The following is a 20909-nucleotide window of genomic DNA, read 5'->3' on the forward strand; positions in this document are numbered from 1 at the left end:
TTGAAATTTTCCTCTATAAAAAGTTTAAAATACAAAGTGCTGCTGATTTTCAACATTGTGATTATTAATGTCTGATTGTGCTGTGGGGTGACCGACGTCGGCTAGGCAGGGAGGCCGGCGCGAGGCATCAGAAAGCACAGCCCAGCGCCCTCCGGGGCGCCCCGTCTCAGGGGTCGGGCAGCCAGAGGCAGCGTGCAGCGGCCGGCGGAAAGGGAAACGGGGCGGGGGTCGAACGGGGGAGCCAGCCCAGGGGTGGGGGCCCAAGCCCACCCCGGCCAGCCTCGCCGCCGCGAGCGCAGCCCGCAGACCCGGCTGCCGCTGTGCGCCCGCTGAGCTCCCGGACGCGGCCGGCTGGCGGGCGCCCAGGCTCTGCCCGCTGCGCCCCGGGGGTGTCCAGGCTCCGCCCCTCTGCGCTCCGGGGGCGCCCAGGCACCGCCCCCTGCGCCCCAGGGCTCCGATTGGCCGAGCCGCCTGCGAGGGGCGTGTCGGGCGAGGCTGGACCGCGGGTGGGCGCCGGCCCTGGCAGGATCCGCGGATCCGGTGACAGTTCGCGCCCGCGAACCGGGCTGCGGGGCTGATCGGGCGGATCGGGCTGCAGGGCGGCGGCGCGGGCCGCTGGAGCAGGTGAGCCCCACCCCCTCCTGGCCGCTGCGCGGAGCGGGCTTCCCTCCGCCACCCCCAACTCCCAGCGCCGGCGGCCGTCGAGGGGGCTCCGGCCCGGCGGGGCGCTGGTCGTTGGGTGTGGGGTGGGGGCTGCAGGGGCAGGGGAGAGCAGGTGGGGACCCAGAGGCAGGGTGCGTGGGGGGGCGGGGAGCACGAGGTGAGAGTGGCGGAGGCCGGTGCTGCTGCGTGGAGTCGAGTCGTGGTGCTCGTCGGGCCCGGGCTCCCTGGTCCCTGCCTGCGGAGTCTGGGGACGTGGCAGGACAACTGCCCCACATGGGTAGGGGTGGGGGAGCCCAGATGGCAGCATTTTCCGGGTGTTCCTGGTTCACACCGACCCCTCATCCCCGAACCACCGGCCGGTAAGGCGTCCTGGTGGGAGCTGTCAGAGCTAGCAGGGCCGGCCTGATTTCCCACTTCTGGGGGGAAGTGGCTGAGGCCCCCAGAGAGAGGGCTGGAACCTCCCTCCCGCTCTGCTGGAGAGGTGTCATCAGCTCCCTTTGCAGCTGGGAAAACAGGGGTTGGAGTCACCCTGAAACTTGGTCTCCCGGGCTCAAGGGGACCGACCACTCCTGGAATTTGAGCAAAGCTGCTATTTCACCACCTGGGAGGGTCTGAGTCCAAGGAGGAGGGAGGGTTAGAGCTGGGTCACCCTGTGCGCAGCACACAGTTCCCACTGGTGCCTGTGTGAGCCGCGATGACTGGCTCGGGCCTGTGTCCCTGCACACGCCAGCCCTTGGGGCCACAGACACCGGCAGAGCAGCCGAGCTCAGGGACCGGCCCAGCCCACTCCACAGGACAGGGCTTGAGCAGTGTGGCCTGGAGGGCAGGGCCGCCCAGCCGGGCCAGTAAACCTGTGCAGGCACCAAGCCTGTCAGGTATTTGGAGAGGAGCCCCACCCGCCCTCTGGACCTGAGGGTTTCCGGTTCTGTCTTTGGTTGAGAAGAGCCCTCAGCAGCTCGTGCTTATTTGGGAGCCGGGCTTCCCAGTCACTTATCTGAGACCTTACACGGTGCCTCTGATGGCAGTGGTAGAACATTCCCTGCCTGGGCTTTCGTGAGGGTTAAATGAGATAATACACACCATATGCCTAACATTGTGCCCGGCCAGCTGTGAGCTCTGGGCCAACGGCACCGCCAGGGTTTTTTCCTTGTTACTGATCTTTTCCTGGGGGAGGGACCTCCAGGAAGCACAGTGCTGGGCAAGGCTGGAAGGACAGGACGCTTGCACTTGGGGAGAGTCGGATCCTCCCTCTGGCCCCTGTGCCTGCAGGAGGCCCCTGCGGCCCTGAGAACCTCCCTCTCCCCCGGCTCCTGCTGCGGCTGCTCGCTGTGCTCATCCCACCTGCAGCTGCGCCCTGGGGACTTTGCCTGGCTGGTTCCTGCATGGTATTCACGGTGGGGTGAGGTCGCTTCCTTCCAAGGCCCTCCCTGGGCCCCACTGCCACCCCACGGCAGCCCCAGCCCCACCAGGCAGGCCAGCGTGGCTCGGGCTCTCAGGAAATACTTGTTGATTTCCCTCTGGTCAGGCCCCCCAGGAGAAGTGTTCACTACTGAAGGGCCTGGGCTCTAGCTCCCTGCTGTGATCTGGCACCCAGCGCAGTGCTTGGCACATAGTAGGACTTCAGTAAACGTTTGGGAGATGAAGTCAGGCAGGCATGGAAGCAGGGTGGGCCTGGCTGGGGCTGAGGTCCTGCAGGGACAGAGGGCCCCAGGCGGGAAGCCAAGGGCCAGGTTGTCCCAGAATTCTGACTCCCTCTGTGACCATGGCCATGGGCATCCCTCTCTGATGAGCAGCGTCCCCACGAGTGACCCAAGGGGAGGGATGGACCAGGGTGCCCCCCAGCTCCTACTTTCCAGGGTTCCCAGGTCGGGGAGCCAGGCATCTCTTACTAACCCCAAAGGCTGTGCTCCCCTGAGTTCCGTCAGGACAGAGCCCTGTGTCGGGCGTGTCCCCGGAGCAGGTGTGCTGTGCGTTGTACAGTGTGGGGTGAATCCGGGGTTGGCCTCTCTGTAGAGGGCAGGTAGTAAACAGGTTAGATTCTAAGCCGCATAGTCTCGGGCACAGGTGGCTGTGTTCCAGCAAAATTGTAATGAGAAAAGCTGGCAGTGGCCAGGTCTGGTGTGGGTCTCCCGTCCTTGCTGTGGGTCCCCTATCACACCTCCACTGCCACGCACCGAACCCTGGCCACGGCGCCCGCAGCCACGCCACGCAGCGGCTCTCAGGATGCGGCTCCCAGCCACAGTGCTCAACAGAGCACCGTCGGCCCAGCCCAGGTGCTGGGATGGCAGAGCCGGGAGCCCCCCACCCCTCTGAACCCCCGGAAAGGATGCAGGTCTGTTCCTCTCCCTGCCTCCCAGGCCCACTGACCTGCGCAGTGGCCGCCCCTCTGCCAGCAGCCCTGGGGGCCACGCTGGGGTCACCACAGGTGTTATCTGAGGCCCTGAGGCTGCCAGGAGGCGACATCTTGAGTGTCTTCCTGAGGCAAGTGTCCCCAGATGAGCGGGCCAGGGCTCAGCACTCCTCCCTGGTCGCAGGTGAGGGACATTCACTTTCCCGGTGAGAGCAGTAAACCTGTCTGACTCCAGGCTGCTTTGTTTACCAAGAGAAACCTTCAGCCCTCGGCCCGACAAACCAGGGTGTGAAGGTACGGTGTCAGAGGAAGGGCGTGCAGGCGAAGGGTGTGCAGAGGAAGGGTGTGCAGAGAAAGGGCGTGCAGACGAAGGGTGTGCAGAGAAAGGGCGTGCAGAGAAAGGGCGTGCAGACGAAGGGCGTGCAGACGAAGGGTGTGCAGAGAAAGGGCGTGCAGACGAAGGGCGTGCAGACGAAGGGCGTGCAGAGAAAGGGCGTGCAGACGAAGGGCGTGCAGAGAAAGGGCGTGCAGACAAAGGGCGTGCAGAGAAAGGGCGTGCAGACGAAGGGTGTGCAGAGAAAGGGCGTGCAGGTGAAGGGCGTGCAGGCGAAGGGCGTGCAGACGAAGGGTGTGCAGAGGAAGGGCGTGCAGACGAAGGGTGTGCAGGTGAAGGGCGTGCAGACGAAGGGTGTGCAGAGGAAGGGTGTGCAGGCGAAGGGTGTGCAGAGGAAGGGTGTGCAGGTGAAGGGCGTGCAGACGAAGGGCGTGCAGACGAAGGGTGTGCAGAGAAAGGGCGTGCAGACGAAGGGCGTGCAGGCGAAGGGCGTGCAGAGAAAGGGCGTGCAGACGAAGGGCGTGCAGGCGAAGGGCGTGCAGACGAAGGGCGTGCAGACGAAGGGCGTGCAGGCGAAGGGCGTGCAGAGAAAGGGCGTGCAGGTGAAGGGCGTGCAGACGAAGGGCGTGCAGACGAAGGGCGTGCAGACACAGCGGCCTCACCACCGGTCCTACCCGAGGCCCCGCGCGGTTTGGAGGAGAGGAGCGTGCAAGCCCCTGTGTGAGGTCAGCCCAGAGCCCAGACCCCTTTCATCACCACCAGGTACCCCCCACCCCTCCTGGCCCACAGTTTGCCACCGGCAGCTGGACGGTGGCTGTCACGTTCTAGAAGGGTCTGTAAGTGACAGGCAGGGGCAGAGCAGCATGGGGGTCCCGTATGGGGTGTTCTGTGCCCTTCCAAGAGCCCAGGAGACGGTGTCGAAGGCCCTCCCCTCTGCGGCCGGGTCCGCTCTGGCTTCAGTGCCCCGACGCACAGCTCTCCCCTCCCTGGGTACCGCTCCTCACTTCTAACACACCTGGGTGGCATCTGTCGGAGGTAGACCTGGGCAAGCCGGCCCCCAGAGCTCAACAAGCCCGCGGGGCTGGGTGGGGACCACCTGCTCTCCAGGCACGAGGCCCACCTGCCTCAGCTGCCAAATGTGCAGGCTTCAGTCTGCAGCGCGGGATGGGGTTTTCATCCAGTTCTCCCGCAACCCGCCTGCTCCCCGCACAGGTGTGGTCTCCCTGCCAAGCCCAGCCCAGCCCTGCGTCCCACTTTGGGACCTGCTCTGCAGTCCCCAGCCCATGGAGCCCAGGACTCAATCCAGACACTTGTCCTGTGGTCCTTTTCTTTGTAAGGACCTTAAAATGAGAAAGAGAGAGAAAGAAACACGTTTCTGCTCCTCAGAGTTGACGGGTGTTAGGATTTCATCTCATTTGTTCTAACAAAAGAGACAAAACATCACGGAGGAAGGTGACAGGTGACATGCTCCCTGAGCCCCCGTTCCTGGTCACACCCGGGCCCTCTCCCCAGGCTGCTCCCCCTGACTTTGGTTTGTGTCCATCCTGTCTTTTTTTTTTTTACCATCTTAACCATTTTCAAGTGTGTGGTCCAACAGTGTTAAGTGTGTTCACGCTGCGGTGACACAGATCTCTGCAACTTCTTCATCTTTTAAAACTGAAACTCCATACACACTGAATGACTCCCCCCTCCCCCCCAGCCCTGGCAACCACCACTCCGATTTCCGTCTCTATGAATTTGACCCCTTCAAATATCTCCTCCAAGTGGAATCCTGACGGTATTGTCCTTTTGTCGCTGGCTAGCTTCGTGTGACATGGTCCTCAAGGTGCATGGATGTTGTAGCGTGTGTCTGGACTTTCCTCCTCCTTAAGGCTGAAGTCCACAGTGTGCACCCACCGCCGGCAGTCACCACTCAGCCCGCCGGTGGACACTGGGTCGCTTCCACCTCGTGGCCACCGTGAATAAAGCTCAGTCCTGCTGGACGTGGGTCCCACAGCAGGACTCCTGAATCACATGGTGAAGCTATTTTTAATGTTTTAAGGAACCTCCGTTAGATAGTCTTACCGACTGAGCACAAGTCTCCTAATTCTCCACATCCTCACCAACACTTGTTGTTCCCTGGGTTTTTTTACTAGTAGGAGGTTCCCTGCTATCTGTTTTTCTTCATAGGGTTCTTGAACACTTTAAAAGTGTTATGCAATTTTTGCATGATGGTGTCACTTTACGCATGCAAGTTGCTTTTTTCCACTTGGCGTTTGCTGTCTGTCATGCTCTGTGTTGACCTGTTTATTCCACTGTGTGAGTAGACCCTGGTGTTTGATCCTTTTCCCTGCTGGTGGGCATTCCAGTTGTGTCTGCTCTGTGCGGGACAGAATTCTGGTTTTGTCAGATTGTCCATCAGCCCGGGACTCTGTGATCCATCAGGGCAGGACGGCTCAGGGCTATCGGGGATAATCCGCCAGGTTTGCAATAGCAGCCAAGATCAGCAACCTAAAAATAGCAGTTCTTATGTAAGGTGGTGTGGGCCGCCCTTCTCATGACACCTTGTGATCTAAAGAGCCAGTGATACCAGACTCGGGGGGCCAGCACCCCTCTTACGCAATGCATCTGCCCCACCCCCACTCTGATCCTCACGGGGGGCCCGACTTAACTTCCAGAAGTGCAGCTCGGGGACCCAGAACACCGCGGGTGTGAGCAGCTCAGCCACGGGTGCTGTGCGTCTGAACACACGTGCACATGTGGCGGTGGGGGCGGCCCTCACCGCTTCCTCTGCAGAGGGGAGAGCTGAGTCATGCATGGCGGCCCTGGAGAACTTTGGAAAGGTTTACTCATTCACGAGCTGCTTATGAAGCACCTACTGTGTGTTTGGCATGGCTGTAAGAATTGGGGGACAGCGATGAACAAGAAAAGGCTCCTGTTCTTATAGAGCCAAGGATTGAGTAGGAGAATGGAAGACACACGAGCAAAGAATAGACCAGGAAATCCCAGGCCCTGATATGTCCTAGGTGGCGTCTTAGAGAAGGGGTCAGCAGACTTTCTGTAAAGGGCAGATGGTAAATACTTCAGGCTTTGCAGCCATGTGGTCTCCGTGACTGCCTCTGCCTTGGCAGCGTGGCCGCGTGGCCGCAGCCAGACAACAGTAAAGGAAAGAGCGGGGCTGTGTCCCAGTAAAACCTCCTTTGTGGAAACAGGCCGCGGGCCATGTTTGACCCTCAGACCATAGCTTGCCAACTCCGGTCCTGGGTCGGGGGAGAAGCCGCGTGAGCTGGGGTTGTCAGGGAGAATCTTTCTGAAAGGGAGATGGAAACCGAGAGAGTCTGGTTGCAGGAAGGAGCAGGCCATGGGACAGTCTGTTTCCGGCAAGACGAGATGTCACCTTGCTGTCAGTGCAGTGGCGGAGTTGTGGGCTGAGCAGTGGGCAGCCCATCTAGACTTGAGAGATTAAGGTGGTGAGACTTGCTGCCGGGTTGAATATTGCAGGTGCAGGAAAGAGGAGACTCCGGGATGCAGCCTGGGCTTGGTGTCTGAGCTGCCAGGTGAGCGGTGGTTCTGTGGATGCAGGAGGAGCTGGGAGGGGCAGGCCCGGGGGTGCTGGATTCGGTGTTGGGCGTGGTGAGCCTGAGGGGTTTCTAGAGGAGCAGTAGACATCGGTGCCCAAAGCTCAGTGGAGAGGCCAGGCCTGGGGGCCTGGGCCGGGGAGTGGTCTTCAAAGCCGTGAGTCTGTGGGCTCAAAGGCAGTGGGTGTGGACAGAGCAGAGGGAGGCCCGGCGTGAACTCTGAGTTAGTGCTTAGTGCTGAGTGCTTGGTGCTTAGTGCTTGGTGCTTAGTGCATCGGCAGGGGACCTGAGTGGGCTGCACTCTCCATGGGGAAAGGCAGTGGTGCCAGCCCTGGGCCCCCCACTTACTATCAGAGCCTCAGTTTCGCTCCCGTAGGGCGGGATTCTGCCTCCGAGGGTTGGGGTGAGGACTGATGAGATATAGTCATGCTTGTCACAGAGGAAGCACTCAGCTCCTGGTGCCTGTCACCTGTCACCGGGTGAGCGAGTGTCTTGCAGGGTCGCTGATGTTTGGTCTGGGGGACAGGGCAGTCTGGCCGGCTGGGGTCCCAGCACCCACGTGGCCCGGCACACGCTGTTCCAGCACACGCACCTGCATCCTTCCCGCGGACGGGGAGACCCAAGTGCCAGGTAGCGCAGCTGGTGCCCAGGGCAGGAGCAGCTAATGGGAGGCTCCTTGGCCCCCAGGTGGACACCGTTGGGGCCCGCTCTGCCCTGTCCCTCCAGGCTCCTGGGGGACTGAACCTGTTGCCCTCGGTGTAGCCCACTCAGTAGCCCACTCTTATCGCTGCCTTCCCATCCCCGTCTGGCTTCCACGGTCCCCTCCCTGGGGAGCCCCCTTCCCCTCCCAGTAATTCCTTGTGCTCCTGGCCTGAGGGCCGGTTTCCGGGGCAGTGGGTTTCTGTGGCTGGGCAGCCGGGTGGGCTTCCTGGGACACAGCGGGGTGCTAAGTGGGTTGTCTGGTGCGGCAGTGAGTGAGTCGGGGGTGGTTGGTGTGGTTCAGAGCCCCGGCCGTGCCTGGGCAGCCTGATGCCTCCTGTCTGCCCTCCGTCCACAGCCGGCGCCAGGGACGATGGTGGACCACCTGGCGAACACGGAGATCAACACGCAGCGGATCGCGGCCGTGGAGAGCTGCTTTGGGGCGTCGGGCCAGCCGCTCGCCCTGCCGGGCCGCGTGCTGCTGGGCGAGGGCGTGCTGACCAAGGAGTGCCGCAAGAAGGCCAAGCCGCGCATCTTCTTCCTCTTCAACGACATCCTGGTGTACGGCAGCATCGTGCTCAACAAGCGCAAGTACCGCAGCCAGCACATCATTCCGCTGGAGGAGGTGACGCTGGAGCCGCTGCCCGAGACGCTGCAGGCCAAGAACCGCTGGATGATCAAGACGGCCAAGAAGTCCTTCGTGGTGTCGGCCGCCTCCACCACGGAGCGCCAGGAGTGGATCAGCCACATCGAGGAGTGTGTGCGGCGGCAGCTGCTGGCCACCGGCCGCCAGCCCACGACGGAGCACGCGGCGCCCTGGATCCCCGACAAGGCCACGGACATCTGCATGCGCTGTACGCAGACGCGCTTCTCCGCGCTCACCCGGCGCCACCACTGCCGCAAGTGCGGCTTCGTGGTCTGCGCGGAGTGCTCCCGCGAGCGCTTCCTGCTGCCGCGCCTGTCCCCCAAGCCGCTGCGCGTCTGCAGCCTGTGCTACCGGGAGCTGGCCGCCCAGAAGCGGAGGGAGGAGGCGGAGGAGCAGGGCCAGGGGTCCCCGGGGCAGCCGGCCCACCTGGCTGGGGCCGCGTGCGGAGCGTCCAGCGGAGACGACGACGACTCGGACGAGGACCGCGAGGGCAGTGGGGACGGGGACTGGCCCAGCCGCGTGCAGTTCTACGCCGCGGGCGTCTCCTGGTCAGCCTTCCACAGCTGACGCCGGCCGGGGCTTCTGAGCCAGGCAGCTCCACTGCCCAGGCCCCCAGCAGGGCGGGGTGCCCCGGGACCCTACCACGGTGGTGGTGGGCACCCCGTGGGGAGCGGCTCCTCCCCCTGGATTCCAAGTGCCTTTTGCTGGACGTCACACCCTTCTAGTTCCACTTCAGGTAATTATCTCCCCGTTTAGCAAGCCCCAAAACACTCAGGCTTCTTGGGAAGAAATGCCCTGTCTCAGCCCTACAGGCTGCAGCTGCAGAAAACCCCTTGAATTAGACAAACCCAGGCGTGCCGGGCATTTGGGGACCCCTCTGACCCCAGGCAAGCACACCCATGGGAGAGCAGAAGTCCGGGAAGCCAAGGCCTGCCCACTACCACGCCGCTGCCCATCCCTGGCCGGCTGGGCCCTGCCAGTCTGGGCACGTGGGCACCCCTCAACCAGGCAGGAGACCGCCGAGCCGTGGCTGCCCACCGGGTCCCGGGACTGCAGCCTGGCCGGAGGAGGCCTCTGCCCCCTTCCTCCCTCCAGGTGTCCAAATGTCTGATGTCTCTTTCTATCCTGTCCTCCTCTCTCCCTGCAGCCAGCGAAACCGGCGTTTTCTGTTAGGACTCTTACTTGCAGGGACAGAAACCCTACCCGGGCTGGCTTCATAATAAAAAGGAAAGTTTATTGACATGTGTGGTCAACAAGTCCAGGAGTGTTCTTGCTTCAGACACGGCTGAAACCGTGCTGGTTGGCAAAAATCAACCACCGTCCACCACACTGGGTGCTCCTGGGAATGGTGGTGGCCCGGTGTAGATGGATGTCCTCTGTCCTCGTCACACCTTGGCTGGGCTCCTCGGGGAACAGGTCTGTCCGGGTGCTGTGACCGTGGCCTGGCGCCACTCACTTTGGTGTGGGCTGTCTTAACGGATGGGACGGAGGCTGGCTCTGCCTCGGCCTTCCTGGTTGAAAGGTCTGTCCCCTGCCGTCTCCCGCCTGGCCTCTGGGGACGGTGCCATCCCCTGGGGAAACTGGGCCCCAGGCAGAGCGAACAGCCTTGGCTCAGGGCGAGTGTGTGTTGGGCCCGGAGAGCAAAGCCTGCCCGGAGCCGCAGGTGCTTCTGCTCCAGTCCCTCCCCAGCGCCCCGTCGGCCTTGGCCAGAGCCCACTGTGGCGCAGAGCAGGGTCACTTTGGCTACAGGTGGTGTCTGGGGCTGGGAAGGCTCCCCCGGCCCACACAGCACCGTGTGCAAACCCCGTCAGGGCTCCTTCCCCGGGTTAAGCACCATCCTCTCGGGCCGTTCTCAGATGTTCACGGGCCAACCTGGACGGTCCGGTCAGAGTGCAGGTTCTGATTTGGCAGGTCGGGGCCCAGCTCCCAGGGGCGGCTGCTGGCACCGCCAGACTGCAGGCCACATTTGGGGTGGGAGGGCGTACTGTTGACATCTGGGCACCCCTGCCAGGGCGGGTGGGAGGGGTAGAGTCTGAAGCGCCCAGGACCTGCCCGTGACTCTTCCCGCATGGGCAGAGTGACGGCGAGGGGGGCGGGGGGCAGAGGTGCTTCCAGGAATGACTGTTTGTTTACAGGCCCTTCCCCCGCTTGGCCTCCTGGACCACACAAACTGGGTCAGGCTAGTTCTCCTTCCCAGGCAGGGGGGCAGCAAGTGCAAAGGCCCTGGGGAAGGAAGGAGCCGCGGCCCCCGAGGCAGTGGGACTAGCTCGGGTGCACTGGGAGTCACAGGAAGCTTCAGCAAGGCAGCAAGTCTGCTCTTGGCGTGCAAGATGGCTGTGTGTAGGTGGCCAGGGAGGGGAGAGTGGAGTGAGGCAGGCACGGGAACCGGGCAGCCCTCCGCACCCCCGGAGATCCCCAGCAGGGGAACTGGGCTCCACTGAGGTCCCATCTGCCGCCATTCTCGTCTCTGGCTATGGATCAGAAGCCTCAGCGGTCCCCCCGCCCCCCGACCTCACAGGCTCCCAGGGGCTGGCCGCCTCTCCCTTGCTTTGCTGAGACGTTAAGCAGGCACTTGAGTCCCAGCCTCTCGGCTGACAGCAGAGGGGACGGGGAAGCAAGATGACCACCTGGGCTGAATGTCTGTCCCGGGCCGAGTGTGAGTTTGAGTGATGTTGGTGCCCCCGGCCACTGAAGCACAGGGGACTTGCTGGACCCGGCACATGAGTGTGGGCAGGAAAGGCGCCGCCCTGGAGGCCTTGTCTCTGCCCTCTAACATGTTTGGTCCCTCCAGAGACAGCCTCATGGCCAGGCTCAGGTCAAGGGCCGGGCCGGGCTGAGCCCACCCAGAATGTTCTCAGGGAGGGCCATGCTCCGGAGCAGTAAGGACTGCGACCTGCGGCCAGGCTGCACAGGGCACGTGTCTGTGTCACCTACTTGCTGGCGGGGGCCCCTGCCAGCCCCGTTCTCAGGTGGGGAAGGTCACTCGAGGCACTGAGAGTCATCCTTCGTCAGGGCCACACGGCTGCCCAGCTCTTGGCCACCGCTCTGCCCCCACACCTGGAGGTCAGGGGTCCTCTGCGCTTTGCAGATGTTCCCTTTCCCGGGAGTGGAGCCCGAGATCTGGCAAGCGCCGGAGCTGCTGGGCCTGGATCCAGCCCTCGCTCTCCTGCCTGGGCCTTGGCTTGCAAGGCCTGGCGAGGACACAGGAACCAGCTGTCCTGCCAGCCGAGTGCTCCCGTCCACCCCTGGGATCTTGCCCCAGCTGTGCCTGGACTCCATGTCCCTGCCAGAGCCGGCCCTTCCCGCAGGCCGCACGGGTCCCTGGGAGATGCAGAGGGCCAGGGGACGGCCTGAGGGCCAGGCCATGCATCTGAGGGCGTCCCAGTCCCACCGCCACCACCCACCTCGGCATCACCTGGACCACCCTTGCAGGAACCGGCCCAGACGGGAACAGCTCCAGGTGGAAGGTGAAGTCACACCGTGACCTCAGGGCATTTGGGGACTGGTGACAGTCCTGCTTCCCTCTAGAGTCCTGCGGATTCAGGGTTCCTGCAGGACGCACACTGGCGAGGCTTTTACAACGGGGTTAATTTGAGTGGCTGCTACCTGTGAGTTCTGACTGGTGGCATTTCCAGGTGCCAAGTTTCGTTAAAGGGCCTCCCTGTGTGGGTGCTGGTAACACTGAGTGTTCCCTGCCTGAGGCCGGGAGCCAGTCGGGGGTCACAGGACCCCAGGAAGCCTGCCCCTCCTTGATGACGGTGGTGGGGTGCGGGTGCAGGTGCCCATGGTGGCAGTGACTGACACCTACTGAGGCCTGTGTGTGCACTGGCTCCGGGGACCAGAGCCAGGTCACACAAGGCCATCCTAGGGCTAAAGGAGATTTGGCCTGAGCCCTGACAGGGACAGACAAAGCCAGAGGAAGGACCTCCCAGAACAGCTGGGAGGGCTTCCTGGAGGAGGCGGTGTTTGGATAGTAGTCTCCTCGGGGACCAGGACTCCGAGTCTCTTTGTTAACTGTGCTTTCCCGACCTGAGCACTGACCATTTGTTGAAGGAATAGATGAATTAAGTAAGAAATGGGGGGGGGGGGAGTAGGGCAAAGGATGACAGTGAAATGGCAGGTGAGCCTCAGCCTGAGCCTCCTGTCCTGGTGCTGGCTCAGATCCGCTCTTCCTGGCCTCTCCATAGCGGTCGGGACCACCTGCACCCGACACTAACTCCCAGGCAGGGGCAGGGCTTGCCCACCCCACCCCACCCCACCCCTCCCAGGCAGAGCTTTCTGGGCAGTGCATTTGACCTGTGTGTGGTCTGGCCGGGCTCCCCGAGGGACATCGCCCAGGCTGGTGTCAGGGTTCTCTCCTGCCCAGCCGGTTCTTTGAACACAGCCGGAAAGAGGCTGCCGGGGGAGGTCAGGGCCACTCCTGGGCCCGGCTGCCGGGTCGCCCTGGAAGTGCTGGAGGCTGACCTAGTTCTCAGCCAGGACCTGGGGTCTCTGGGCCACACGTGCAAACCACGGCAGCCACTTCCGCTGGGGCTGCCTGACGGGCGGCAGGAAGTGAGCCTCTCGGAGGCTGAGGGCAGAGGCCAAGTGTGGCCCTTTCACGCCTGGCGTGGCGGGCTCTGGGCTGTCTGCTGCCGCCCCTGCATCCCGCCCCCATCTGGCACCCTCGCCCCCCACGCATGTGCCGTCCTGCCCTGAGCAGACTGGGTGGAGCCTGTGCCTGGAGTGGAACCAGAGGGCCCAACTGGGGCCGGGCTGGGGCCAGGGGTGGGCAGGGGCAGGAGCGGGGAGAGGGGTCCGCCTTGCTGAGCACAGCAGGCCGGGACTCCAGGCTCCACCCCACACTGCCCGGCCCTGCCCATCAGCTTGGCCCTCTCAGTGCAACCTGGCACAGATGCCACCTCCACCCTGCAGCCTTCCTGCGCTGCCCTGGGGCGCTGTGGCTCCCCTTCTGTGCTCCCCAAGGACCAGCACCCCTGCTCCTGCTCTCCCACCCTCCGCCTTCCACGAGGGGCTTCAGCTGCCCTGTGCCGGTCGGAGCTCCCGGAAGGCAGGGGGTCCTGCAGCCTCCACGGCCCCCAGCCCAGGGCCCTGCACCACTGGGCATTGCACAGCTGCCTCTCTTGGAAGGTGGCGTTGTGACCTCCTCAGCTCCTGGGGACACTGGGAAGATGTCACAGGGACCCAAAGTCCACGTGTCCCAAACCGAGGCCACCAGCTTCGCTTAACCTGCTTATCCTGCCTCTGGAGACCCCTGCACCTGGGCATCCCAGCCCACACCAGGGCACCCCTCCCACTCTTCCCTGGCTCTTCTGCCCCTCCCCGTGCCCTTCCAGGTGACCCAGGCCCAGAGCTGAGGGGTCCAGTGCTTTCAGCGCCTAAAGGAGCTTCCTCATGGCCACAGAGGTGGGTGTGGGCCAGGCTTGCTGGACCCCACTGGGTGGAGTCCTCGCCCCGAGGGAGGGCGGGTGGGCCTGTGTACACGCGTGTGCATGCATGCGCACACACCCCCTCAGCCCGCCCTCCCAGGGAGGCCCGGGCTCCCCAGCCTGCCTCCGTCCTCCCCCCCCAGGACCCCCCATCTCAGACTGGCTTTGGGGTCAGTGTGGGAGGGAGAAAGAGGGTTGAGTGCAGAGAGCTCACGCCCAGGAAAGGAGAGCGAAACCCAAGGGTGACTCCGTGTCCAGGCTGGGAGGGCCTGTCCCGGCACGGCCAACACACATGAGCAGATGACGCTCAGGGCGGGACGAGAGCGGGGGCCAGCTGTGGCCTCTGGTCCCCCGCGCCCCCAGCCCGGCGCCCTGTCTCCTGCTGGCTCTCCCCCCACCGCAGAGCCCGGCCCTGACCGGAATGTTCCAGCGCTCAAAACAGAAAGGCAGGCAGGGAAGGCACGGGGTGTGGGCAGCTGCAGCCAGACATTTCTGGGCAAAAACAAGGGGAAATTGCGATCTCTGGAGCATCAGTGCGGGGGGGGGGGGGGGGGGGGGGCGGGGTCCTGCCAGATGATCTGACCCCAAAGCACAGGCTTCCCAAGAGCAGCTCCTGCCCCCTGTGGCCCCCAGCCTGGGAGGGAGGCGGCCTGGGGCTCAGGGCCGGTCATCGGTGCCGCCCAAAGGGCCCCTGAAGCCCCAGGCTTGCTCAGCACAGCTGTGCTCACGCGGTCCTCTGGCTGCCCGCAGCAGGAAGGACTCCAGAACACACACGTGTACACACACACATACACACACGGAAACTTCTCTCGGTTTGCAAATTACCAACATCCTTAAAATACCAAAATGCCTTTCTTCACATCTGGGACAGCAATCTGGCCCCCACCCAGGAAGCTGAGGCCTTTGAACCTTTGCAGCCCAGGGCCAAGCCGGCCACTTGCCTGCACAACCAATTCCTGAGAAATCCTCTCCCCGCGGCCCGAGCTGGGGCTGGTGCAGGGAGGCCAGGGTTGAAGCAGAACAGCTCAGTGAGGAGGAAGTGGGCCCGTGGGAGCCACCGCACAGACAGAGCAGTGCAGGGGACCCTGGGCTTCTGACAAAACCCTTTGTGTGTCGTACACCCAGGACAGGCCCCCTGAGCTGTTCCCTCCCCTGGCAACCCCAGTGGCTCACAGCACACACCCACCTGCCTCTGGGGGTGAGTTCCCGGGTGGTGGGTGCCTGGCCTGCCCTGGGCAAGGTTCCCCCACCAGGGAGTCACCTTCCTGGGGGGCCTCCTCTTCCTCACCTTCAGCTGCCTGGTTTGGTACAGCTGAGCCCACCCACATCCTGGCTCTGGAAGGGGGCCCAGGACAGCGCATCCCACCCTGCCCGTGGTCTGCCAGGCCAGCAGCGTCCCCTCCCCTCTGCGCAGGGGAAGGGGTGGCCCTAAGACCACATGGACAGGTCAGGCATTGTCCGGCTCTCAGGGGGGTCCAGGGAAAGGCACTGAGGAGAGGGTGTTGGGGTCCGGATTCACCCCCAGGATGAGGCTGCCGACAGGCTGGGTGGGAGCTGGGTGGGAGCGGTGCTGTGCAGATTTCAATTCAATTAGGGAGGAATCCACCCAGCAAGGCGCAGCTCCAAGGCACGAAAACAGAACATTCAAAAGCACAATGGACACAGTGATTGTTCCCTTTATTCAAGTCAGAAACAATGGGACGTCTCACTCAGCTGCGGTCTCCTGCCTCACAAGCCTCACAAGCCACTTACCAGAGGAGTCAAAACGCCCAGAAAGGAACATAATTCAGAGGCAAACCTGATTTGGGGAAACAAAGCCACCCAGCCCTCCTCAGCTTCGGGAGTGGTTTGCGTTGCTTAAGCACCCGTCCGCTGTTAGGTCCAAGGTATTTCTGCATATTGACCTCCTCCCCAAAGGCCGAGGAATAGTGGTTAGGGAAATCAGTAAGTCTGCAAAGAAGCACTAGGAGGAAATTCGCATGGGGTTGGACACATAGTTCAGAAGACGGGGCAGCCAGTCAGCTAGCTGGGTCGTCCTCCCTTGGGATTTTTGTTTTGGTTTTTGAGGTATAACCTATGTCCAGTAAAACACACAAATTATAACCATGAGATTTTGCGCACGTACACACACACACACACACACACACACACGCGTAAGCACCAAACAGACCTCCAGCACCCCCAGAAGGCTCCCTCCAGCCCTTCCCAGCAGCTCCTGCCTCCAAGGGTTAACTGGCGTTCTGACTTCTATCACTGCAAGTTTTTCCTGATTTTTTTTTCACATCATACAAATATAATTTCCCTGTATGTTGTAAGGTTTTAAGACCGGAGTCCACAGGAGGGGCGGCACAGTCAAAAGTTAAAGCAACCTCCTGGGTTTCGGCACCAAATGCAAGGTTTTTTGGATTGGTCGGCGCCAGAGAAAGAAAGACGAGCAGAGTTGAAAGGGATAAATAAAGAGGCTTTATCAGAGCACTCCCGGGTGGGGGTAACGAGTCCCAAGAGAGGGACCCGGGCGAGCCTCCCGGGACCCACGGAGTCTGGGTGGGCTTATATACGTTTTTAGGGCTGGGGGATGGGAGTTTCTCTGGAGGGAAGGTTTCGGCAGGAACAGTGAGGAATTTCTTTGTTTCAGCTTTAGGGCGGGTATTGAGGGATAGGAGGGGCTTCTTCTTTTTTCATTAGGGAAGGGAGGGGTGCCTGCCACCAGCCTTACATATGTGTCATTCTGTTCTGACTTCTTTTGTTCGACATTGTGACTGTGAGATTCCTCCAAATCGTGGGTATCCACAATTTGTTCTTTGTCATCGTGGTCAAGTATTCTACTTTATGAACCTTCCACGATTCTTATCCATTCTACTGTGGGTGGACATTTGGGTTGTTTCCAGTTTGGGATTAGGATGAATAAAACTGCTACGAACACAGGCGTCTCCTGGTGGACATAAACCGTAAACACTCATTTCTGTTGGGCGCGTAACTGGGAGCGGAACTGCTGGACCATGGGGTGTATGTGAATTCGACTTGAGTAGAAGCTGCCGGTTTTCTGTGGTGGTTGTTCCAATTCACACCCCACCAGCAGGACCTGAGCGTTCCGGTGGCTCCACATTCTCACCCACGCTTCAGTCCTTTTCACCACAGTCACGTTGGCGGGTGACTCGGAACGCAAGTCCCAGACACTGTCCTGCAGTCGGGAGCTGCCCTCACGGAGGCGGCGGCTGTTTCTCCAGCACCGTCAGAGTGGTGCGTGGCACCAAGATCGCGCCAGTGTTAGGCTGGTTCCAGAGATGGAGTCAGCATGTTTATGGCTTGCACGGGTCGGCATGATGCAAAAGTTAAAGGAGAGAAAACTGCCTGCCAGCTTTTAAATCTTTTATTTATTAATTCAACAAATATTTATTGAGTGCCTACAAGCAACAGGGATACAACTGTGAATAAAACAGGCCAAAATCCCTCTCCTGCCAGAGCTCACTCTGGAGAAGGGAGACAGACAATAAACACAATTTTAAAGTACGTTAAAGTCTCTGGCATCTTTTCCAGCAGCAGGAAGATTCCACAGAGGGGCCACGCTATTTGGACATACTCATGCCTGCCCAGCGTTAGTCACTCAGCCCTGCTGGCGTGCTTTTTCATCTGTTTTCTGGAAAGATTCTCTCCACCCTTCTTCTCGACACCGATCCTCTCACTTGGGAACTGAGTGGAGTAGAACATCAGCAGGTGTAGGTGCTGTGGGTAATGACAAGGCAGGAGAGGAGGCCGGGGCTACAGCTGCAGGTGGAGGGGCCAGGCCAGGCATCACTGAACAGGTGAACTTTAAGACCTGAAGGAAATGAGCGGAGAGTCATGCAGATACTTGGGAGAAGAACATTCAAGGCGGAGGGAGCAGCGCGTGCTAATGCCCTGGGGTGGATGTTCCTGGTGTGGTCCAGGGTGGAGGAAGGCGGGTGGCCGGGAGACTGCAGAGCTGATGTCAGAGAGGTGAGGGGGAGAGGCGATGACGGGGGCCCCAGGCACTGCAAGGACTTTGACTTTTCCTTGGAAGGCACAGGGACCACGGGAGGGCTGTCGGCAGGGAGCGGCACAGTCCAACTCCCCTTTTAGCAGGATCACTCGTTGTGCCAGGGTCACTAAAGGAGTGAGGGCAGCTGACACCACCCAGGAGTGAGAGGTGACGATGGCCTGACCCCGTGGAGGTGCTGAGCAGAGATTAAATTATGGCCACACTGGAAGTCAGAACCAACAGAACTTCGAATGGATTGGCTAAGGGGTAAGAGAGAAGGAAAGAAGTCCAAGCAACTGCAAGGAGGAAGTTACTGGTTTCCGAGATGGAGAAGGCTGATGAAGAAGCTATTTTTGTTTGTGGTGTTTGTTTTGGTGGGGTTTTTGCAGGGGTGGGGGAGGGGGGACGGGTACCGGGAACTCTGTTTTTTCGTGTGAAGTTGGAGATTCCTGCTAGATGTGGAGAGATCGAGTGGGCTGGAGCAAAGTCTGGGCCGCCAAACACATCTGGGAGTCATCAGTGAGTAAGCCAGCCAGCGCCTGGACGCGAGCCCCAAGGGAGTGAGCGCAGACAGAGAGGGGGGGGTGGTCCAAGAAACGGGCCTTGGGACACTGCCGTGTTTACGGGTCAGGCCAGGAGGCAGCAGGCAGCCAGGCAGGGGCAGACCCGGAGCGAGGACTCCGGCCCGGAGAGCAGGGAGTGATCAGCTGTGCCCGATGCTGCCAATGGGTCAAGGAAGGGGAGGGATGAGCGGACCCTGGGTCTGACGTGGAGGTCAGTGGCGCCCTCGATAAAGATCTTGGAGTGGTCGGAGCAGCTGCCGCGGGAAGGGATCGAGGGAACAGGGGGAGACACACTGGCAACAGTGAGCACAGGAAACTCACCTGCCCGGTCCCCCTGCCAGGGGGCAGAGAGAAACAGAGCTAACGGGGAAGCAGGGCCCACGTGAGTTGTGTTTTTTATTTTTCAACAGCATTATTGAGGCATCACTCACATCCCATAAAAGCCACCCCCTTTTCAAGGTCTACAATTCCATGGTTTCCAGTACAGTCGCAAGGTTGTGCAACCATCGCCACTGTCTAACTTCAGGACATTTTCATCACCCCAGAAAGAAGCCCCGCCCCCACGGCCCTCCCCCCGTCCTTGGCAACCAGCCCCCTGCTTTCCGACTCTGCCATCTGCCGACTCCGCGCATTTCACACACATGGAATCATGCGCTGTGCGGTCTTTTGTGACTAGCTTCTTTCACTCCGTGTTTCCAGGTTTCCTCCAAGTTGTAGCGCGTGTCAGTACGTAATTCCTTTTTATGGCTAAGTAATAGTCCATTGTACGTTATAGACAAGTTTTGGTGTGGACGTATGTTTCTCGTGCTCTTGGGTATATGCCTCGGGGTAGAATTGCTGGGTCATGTGGCAACAATGTTTATCATTTTGAAGAGCTGCCAGACTCTTTCCGAAAGTGGCTGCACCATTTTATGTTCCCACCAGCAGTGGATAAAGGTTCCAATTTCTTCCCAACCTCGTCGGTACTTATTGTCTTTATCTTACCCATCCTAGGAGGGGAGAAGTGGAATCTCACTGCGGTTTTGATGACCGATGGCATTAGATATCTTCTCGTGTGCTTCTTGTTTATTGCTAAATTAGGTTATTTATCTCTTTATTGTTGAGTTGTGAGAGTGCTTTATATATTCTAGATATTAGTCCCTTATCAGATACATGATTTTGCTATTATTTTCTCCCATTTCATGGTTTTTTTTTTTTTCACTTTCTTGATGGTGTCTGATGCACAAAGTCGTTAATTTTCATGAAGTCCCATTTACTTATTTTTTCCTTTTGTCGCTTGTGTTTTCGTATCATATCTCAGAAACCATTGCCTAATCCAAGGTCATAAAGAGTTATTCCTGTGTTTTCACCTAAAAGTTTTATAGTCTTAGTTCTTATATTAGGTTGATTTTGACTTGATTTTTTATATGGTATAAAGTTGGGGGCTGACTTCATTATTTTGCATGTTGTCAAACAGTTGTCCCAGCACTATATACTGAAGAGACTATAAATTTTCTCCACGGAATTCTCCTAATACCCTTGTGAATTTTTTTTTGTTTTTTAACATGGGAGAACTAAGGCACATGTTCACGCTGACGAGACAGGACACGCAGAGGGGGGGAAATGGGACGAAGGGAGGAAGAGGAGAATGGCTGGATCAGCGTCCTCGGGTGGGAGAGGGGAGGGGACCTGGTGCCCAGCAGAGGAGGTGGCATTAGTCAAGAGTGAGGTCAGCTCCTAGTAACAGGAGGAAAGATGCGTTTCATGGGCACAGATGTCAGTACGGGGCATTCTCTTCTTGTTGCTTCCCTTCTGTTAGTGAAGCAGGAGGCCAGGCTACCAGTGGAGAGGACAGAGGAGGAAGGTTGGGGGCCCCAGGGCAGAAGAGGCTAGAGGGAGAGGAAAGGCCTGGGAGGACACAGGGTAACTGCCAGCAACCCTGCAGCCCCATCGGGGCTTAGCCACGGTGAGTTGAAACTGAGCTCAGTCAGTGTGGTCAGGTGTTTTTCCTCAGCCATATCCGGCCAGGCAGGAGCAGGTGGGCAGGCGGTGGAGACCTGGGGATGCTGTCCCTTAAGGCCTCTGTGGCAGGGTGACCTATTTGTTCCTGGGGCAGGGCAAGGCTGGTTCTTAGTGGCTGCAGCAAGAAACCCTCTCTCCCTGGGGATGTTCAGGTTCATCCAGGTAGGAGGTCTTCACCCACACATCAGGTCCACTTGACTTCCCATCTATGCTTAAACAACAGAAATTTATTTTTTCATAGTTCAGGAGGCTGGAAGTCCAGCATCTAGGAGCCAGCATGGTCAGGTTCTGGGGAGGGCTCTCTTCCTGGCTTACAGAGGCCACCTTCTGAGCCCTCACATGGAGGAGACAGCAAGCTCTCGTGTCTCTTCTAGTAAGGTCACTGATCCTGTGATGAGGGCCTCAGCCTCATGTCCTCATCTAGACCTAACTATCTCCCAAAGGTCCGACCTCCAAGTATCATCACATTGGGGGTTAGGCCTTCAATATGCGAATTTTGGGGGGACACAATTCAGTCCACAGCACCCCTCACCTGTTCTCATGGGTTCCTGGCTCTTACAGGATGTGTCTGTATCATTGGCAATCCAGGTGGAAAAGAGCAACCTTTCATTTTTATATTTTCTGCTGTGTATCTGATAGAGTTGTGATGCCAATACAGTAGCCGCTGGCC

At 60.1% G+C, this 20909-nt stretch overlaps 1 protein-coding gene across 3 annotated transcripts; it reads left to right on the top strand.

The window, feature by feature from the left end:
* The first annotated feature begins 536 nt into the window (after positions 1-536).
* Positions 537-9485, top strand: PLEKHF1 (pleckstrin homology and FYVE domain containing 1). 3 transcript variants are annotated; one of them, XM_069457129.1, is made up of 2 exons: positions 537-624; positions 6828-9485. In XM_069457129.1, the coding sequence occupies exon 2, from the start codon at positions 7977-7979 to the stop codon at positions 8814-8816; it is 840 nt and encodes a 279-aa protein (XP_069313230.1). In that variant the 5' UTR covers positions 537-624; positions 6828-7976; the 3' UTR covers positions 8817-9485. The 3 variants fall into 3 exon arrangements, with proteins under 3 accessions (XP_069313230.1, XP_069313229.1, XP_069313231.1); XM_069457128.1 differs by having other exon boundaries at positions 7962-9485; XM_069457130.1 differs by lacking the exon at positions 537-624 and having other exon boundaries at positions 6469-6883; positions 7962-9485.
* Positions 9486-20909: the final 11424 nt, after the last annotated feature.

This window comes from Eulemur rufifrons, chromosome 24, assembly GCF_041146395.1.
Source record: "Eulemur rufifrons isolate Redbay chromosome 24, OSU_ERuf_1, whole genome shotgun sequence".
Taxonomy (NCBI): domain Eukaryota; kingdom Metazoa; phylum Chordata; class Mammalia; order Primates; family Lemuridae; genus Eulemur; species Eulemur rufifrons.

Excerpts from the sequence above, each read along its gene's own strand:
- PLEKHF1 (XM_069457129.1), top strand. The coding sequence starts at position 7,977 with ATGGTGGACCACCTGGCGAACACGGAGATCAACACGCAGCGGATCGCG.